We start from the raw sequence: 5,633 nt of genomic DNA on the forward strand, positions 1-5,633 counted from the left end.
TTATGCCATTTTCTGTTCATTTTATTTTTCTTTCTCCTGCAATACTTTACTTTACTGGGCACCATACTTCATTCTGGTTTATAAAGCAATAAAGATTTGCTGTTAGAGTTGCTAATGGTGCTTTGTGAATTTCCTGTGATGAACTGGACCCAGGGTCCTCCATCTTTTCAGTTGTTTAGGTCCTATTTCTGTAATTTGATACATGTAGTAAGTCTGTATTATTATTGCACTATAATGTATTTGCATTTAAAAAAATACTGAATGGAAACAGCTTTCAATAATGCTTTTATGAAATAAAATTGCCAATATAGCTGGAAATGAGGAATAACAAGCACAGAACCATATATATAAAAAAGCTAATACACAGTTTTTATTTCATATAAATTTTGACATTTTTAAAAATTAAGCTTTAATATATAAATTCCCTCTTTTTATCACAGTATTAATGAGTATGCATGTGTGTATTACATTTTCTTATGTTAAAAGTCTGAAACTGATAATTTGTGTAAGGTAAAATATTTGATCACATTATTTAAATTCACTCTTTCACAACAAGATATGTTCAAAATAAATTTGATGGTATGACAGTGCCACTTACAGGTCATTGTTTGCAAAAGCAGTAAATAAGTATCTTTGGTGTATTTTACACTGATTCAAGATGTGTAGTTTGTTTGGATAAGGCAATTTGCTCAGCTGGCTGTGTTACAAAAATCATGTTTTTTTCTTTAGAGTATAAAAAAATACACACCTTAAGGTTTCCTACTTTTATGTGCAGTAAGATTTGTTTAAAAAGTAGGCCTAGACCATACATGACATACTGTATATAATAAATTAACATGATAGATTATGTGTGAAGATTCTCCTTTGTAAATGGAATTCATTTGATTGATGGCTTTTTAGACTGGCAAATCTACAATAGCCTTCAGTGACTGGACAATTTGTCTCTCCCACAATGACCTCAGTTGTCATTATCCTTGCTTGAAGATGTCTCCTGCATATAAAATAGAGAAAAAAATAAAATTATGTATTTTCATGTTTTATGATGTTTCAGCCAATTAAGTCATCTTTATTAATATCCAACACATAAGGATGTCTGTCATTTATTCCAAGTGCGAATGGAATCATCAGTATTAACGGTGTTGAATGTATTTAAAAATAAAATTACAGAAATAAGTAGTTCTTATTAAATTATGTTAAGCATAAAAGCAATATCCCTCATTTAAGAAATAATCAAAAATATAATTTGATCTTAAACTACATGCAGTGTGAATTTCAAAGACGTTTTCCACAATATGAATATAAAAATATTTGATCACATCCATACTCGTCACTGTGCCCAACTTTCACAATAAGCTGTCAAAACTTAGGATACCTTAAAAATAACTGGAAATCATAAAATAAAGCAAAAATCTAAAAGAAATATGCAATTTTTGTGTACATTTATTGAAAGCTCCAATCCTTGCATATAACAAATAAGCTGCGCTTCCAGCTGTATATAAACAACAGAGATCTTTTTGTCACCTGTTTTGTTTTTATTTTGCTGTCAAGGTGAAATAGAAAGCTGTAAGTAAAACCCTCAAATTTCTCTAAATATTCTGTACTCCTATACCTTGCTGTATGAAACAAAATATGGAGGCATAAGGCAGAAGACAGAGAGAGACACTTTCAAAATTTTGATTCCATTTGAATGCACTTCTTTTCCATGCAGAAGTGTATTTTTCCATATAGCCAAACTGTATGTGTATGGGACATTGTGAGCAAACAGCTGGATACATGACATTTGGATTATGTAATTAAAGATCTTGTTTAATGTTGCTCAAGATGGGTTTCCATTAAAGCCTGTTGTGTCAGGAATATTGTGATCTCCATTCTCCAAGTAAACATGAGATTAAAAGTTCTTATCAGCCATCACTATTAACAATGTGGGGTAAGTAACAATCTCAGATAATGTAATATCATATAGTCATTTAAACACCACAGCAAATCACTGTATGGTAAGTAGCTCAAAATGTCCCTGGATTTGATTTTACTATATTATTTATTATATTAATTACTTGAATACTGAAATATGTCAGAAATAAAATATGTGCTCTGTTCATAAAAAAACTGTGTTTATTACTGTTTAATAAATGACCACTAATATTTGTAATAGGACAGTTTCATACTATTTATTTTGTACACTTCATAAGTTAATGTTATTGTTTGTGCATAAAGGTTCAGTATTTAGTAATGTACAAAATTCTATGCTTTATGAAATAGTGAATAAAAATGAACAATCAAAGCAGAAAAACAAGACAGTAAGCAAAGAAATATGTACAAAAATGGGAACTAGCCTAAAAGTAAATATTTTCCAGTATTTTATCAATGAGTGGCTTATCTTTAAAACCTGTCAAAAGTCATTAACATTTCTGTTACCTTTTCATTAGAAATCTGTTTTTCCACTTCATCACCTTTTTTATTTTCTGTAGTTTCTGGATCATCATTATTTTTTATGGCAATATCTTCTTGTTCTGAAGAAACAGTGACCTCCGCTGTATCATTGTTGATTTTTGATTCTGCTAGAGATTTCTCTGAAGAATTCTCCATGGCTTTTACCTCCTCTTTACACTTTTCAGCCTCCAGTATACTGCCACCGTTTGCTTCTTTTTCTTGCTCCCAATCATTTCTCTCCCCATTATTGTCCTTGTTTACCATGCAAGGCTTACTCTGTTCTACAGATTCATTAGACTTGGTCATGCAGCTTTCTTTGTCTTCAGGAAGAAGTTCATTGTCGTCTTGGGCATCTTGAGCATCTTCATCAGGCTTTGAGTTAAACACTTCATCATCGTCAGGGTGCAGAGGCTTATCTTCACTTGGAGAAGAAGTATTACTTACTGTATCATCTGATCCTGATTTTCTGAGCCGTCGACTAGGAGGACGACGCTTGATTGAAAGACGAGCTCGACTCTAAACACAATGCAAAATCAAAAATATTACTTGTGAAAAACAAAAACCAGGGCATATGTGTTTAAAAGGTCAAATTATCAATAAATCAGCTGCTATGTCCAAGTGTGACATGTGAATATTCAGTTGAAACAATATATTTAATCACAGTTTTGCAAACTCTTCTTTAAGAATTAACTTATATGATTGACTCATCATCATCTCCACTAGTTTAAGGCCACTTTCTAGGTTTACTCAGGTTAACAACTTTCCCACAAATATTTTTCCACCATTCTCCATGATCCTCTGCATCTTTTGCGGTGAGGCATATTCTGTTTATTTCATCTGACGTCATCTCCAGCTTCTTCAGCATACCTCTTGGTCTTGTCCCCTCCAACTCCATCTTGGTGCATCTGTTCACCCAGTCATTCTCTGCCTGTCACTGTATATGCCCAAATCACTTCATGCTGTTCCTCCTTAGCACAACACCTATATCATTCTATTAACCCAGCATGTTTTCTCTTATTACTTAACACCCCAAACATCAATCTGATCCGTTTGTTACAAAACTACTGAGGAGTCTCAGAGAACTGGACAAAAAAATTACATTATTGGCTGTAGAAGTGCTCAGGTCAATTCTTTTTGAATAGTAGAAATTTGTAATGTCAAATGAAATGCTGTAAGTGTTAGGGCAGCTTGAGCTATTGTGGTTATTAGTAAGCCTGGTAAACAGAAAAATCCCTTTCAGAACATAAGAAACATTTTGAGGAGGATGTGCCATTTAATTAAAAATTTAAGAAACCATCAAGTTCAGTTCAGAAGATCTTGAAAGTAAAATAGACCCACAATCCCTTATCAAAAACCTTTGGGATCAGATTTTGGAATGCCAATATGAAGTTTTTTCTTAATTTTATCAATGAAGTATTATTTACAACAACTGTTTAAAGTTTGTTTAAATCTTTTGCACCTGTTTTATTATTACACTGCTTGTTAACTTATTCCATGAATTATATACTCTCTTTTGCGAAGAAATAAATTCTATTGTTAATGTTAATACCACAGTGGCGGACTGCTGCCTCATAACAATGAAAGCAGGGTTTACATTCTAGGTGCTCCCTTTGTGGAGTTTGTATGTTATTCCCATGTGTGGGTTTCCTCTAGGTGCTCTGGTTTCTTCAGTCCAAAGACAAGTGGTTTAGGTGGATGATGATGTTAAATTGGCCCCTGATGTGAGTGTGTTCATCCTGCGATGGGCTGGTGCACTCTCTAGGGAGTATTTTATATTTTTGCCTCTCACTCCTCTTGACAGTGTACAGGTCTTGCATTATGCTTATACCTGACTGTGACCCATTGGATGCTACTGGTCTTAAAAGAAGTTATCTCATGTACCATTTTAGGAGTTCATACTGTCTCAATAAATTTTAAAATTCCTCTGTGACAAATCTGACTAGCTCCTGCACCTCAAATTTGTCAACCTTGAACTCAAGGTTCTAAATTTGCTGGCATCTTTCATACTTTGAAGGGCTTTCGGAAAAACCAGTATTCAAGACGTCCAGCATTAAGCAAGACTTGAATTTTTACAATTTGATTGGGTGAAGTAGGTTAGCCTGTTTTTAGGCTGTAACACTAGAATTACCAGAGCCAACGAAAAAACTTGTAAATCCGGCCCACCTTAAATCCCTTCGCACCTCTCCGTCAGCGTCTTTTGTCTTCTAAATGTGTCTAGAAGCCGAAGCAGCAAGCATCCTGCTATACCATCCCCCCACCGCCTCAGAACGGGCAAGAAGTTCTCCCAGTTCCTGCCTTGATTTGATTATCTGGGAGTGAGCTACCCAGAATTTTAAGGGGAAATAATTTGATGTGTGTTTTGTGTCTACAACAATCTATGTAAATACATCGTTAAAACAGAAACGTTTTTTCATGGTTAGTAATAAATGACAAAATGTAGACATGAACTGTAATTCTATTGTTAAATTTATTGTACACTAAGCTATTAATGCTGACTAGCCAACCCGCGGCATAGCATACGCCGCATAATTATTTATTGATGGGTGAACACTTCATGAAAGACACAGTTGTCCAAATGAGGTGGGTTTGAGGATATGACTATGAGTGAATGAAAAGGAACTCTGTAGAGAGCAACATTTATTGTCCATAACTGAAAACTGGTTTTGGCAGATACAGGCATATCTTTTTGAAAGTTTGTCCCTGCGCCTTATTAATTGTCATTGCAAAGGCCAATCTAACAGGAAATTGTCTGCGTGTAAATGTAAATATATATATTTTTTTAAGTTTTTAAGCACAAATATAGTTAATTATACCATAGAATGCATAGAACAAAATGTAAAAAATTGAATAACATTGAAAAAGAGGCTTTGCTGCCATTTTGTGTCAGTCTATATTTTGACTCCAGTCAAAAAAAGCCCTTTCTGAGATTTTGTTGGTTTTTTTCCCATCAGTTCCTTGTGGTTTGCCTTCACTGTGCTTCAACACTTTGTCTTGTCGTATCTTACTATATATATATACAGTGGAACCTCGGTTCACGACCATAATTTGTTCCAAAACTCTGGTTATAACCCGATTTGGTCGTGAACCGAAGTAATTTCCCCCATAGGACTGTATGTAAATACAATTAATCCATTCCAGACCGTACGAACTGTATGTAAATATATATTTTTTAAGTTTTTAAGCACAAATATAGTTAATTATAC

At 33.9% G+C, this 5,633-nt stretch overlaps 1 protein-coding gene across 1 annotated transcript in view; it reads right to left on the reverse strand.

Moving 5' to 3' along the window:
- Positions 1-346: 346 nt before the first annotated feature.
- The window catches only part of LOC114650320 (capZ-interacting protein-like), a 134,291-nt gene continuing 129,004 nt past the window's right edge, over positions 347-5,633 (reverse strand). The window contains exons 6-7 of the mRNA XM_028799884.2: positions 2,416-2,946; positions 347-991 (exon numbers count right to left, since the gene is read on the reverse strand). Of these exons, the coding sequence (XP_028655717.1) occupies positions 959-991; positions 2,416-2,946 (564 nt within the window). The 3' untranslated portion in view covers positions 347-958. The remainder of the gene's footprint in view (positions 992-2,415; positions 2,947-5,633) is intronic.

Source organism: Erpetoichthys calabaricus, chromosome 4 (genome assembly GCF_900747795.2).
Source record: "Erpetoichthys calabaricus chromosome 4, fErpCal1.3, whole genome shotgun sequence".
Lineage (NCBI taxonomy): Eukaryota > Metazoa > Chordata > Cladistia > Polypteriformes > Polypteridae > Erpetoichthys > Erpetoichthys calabaricus.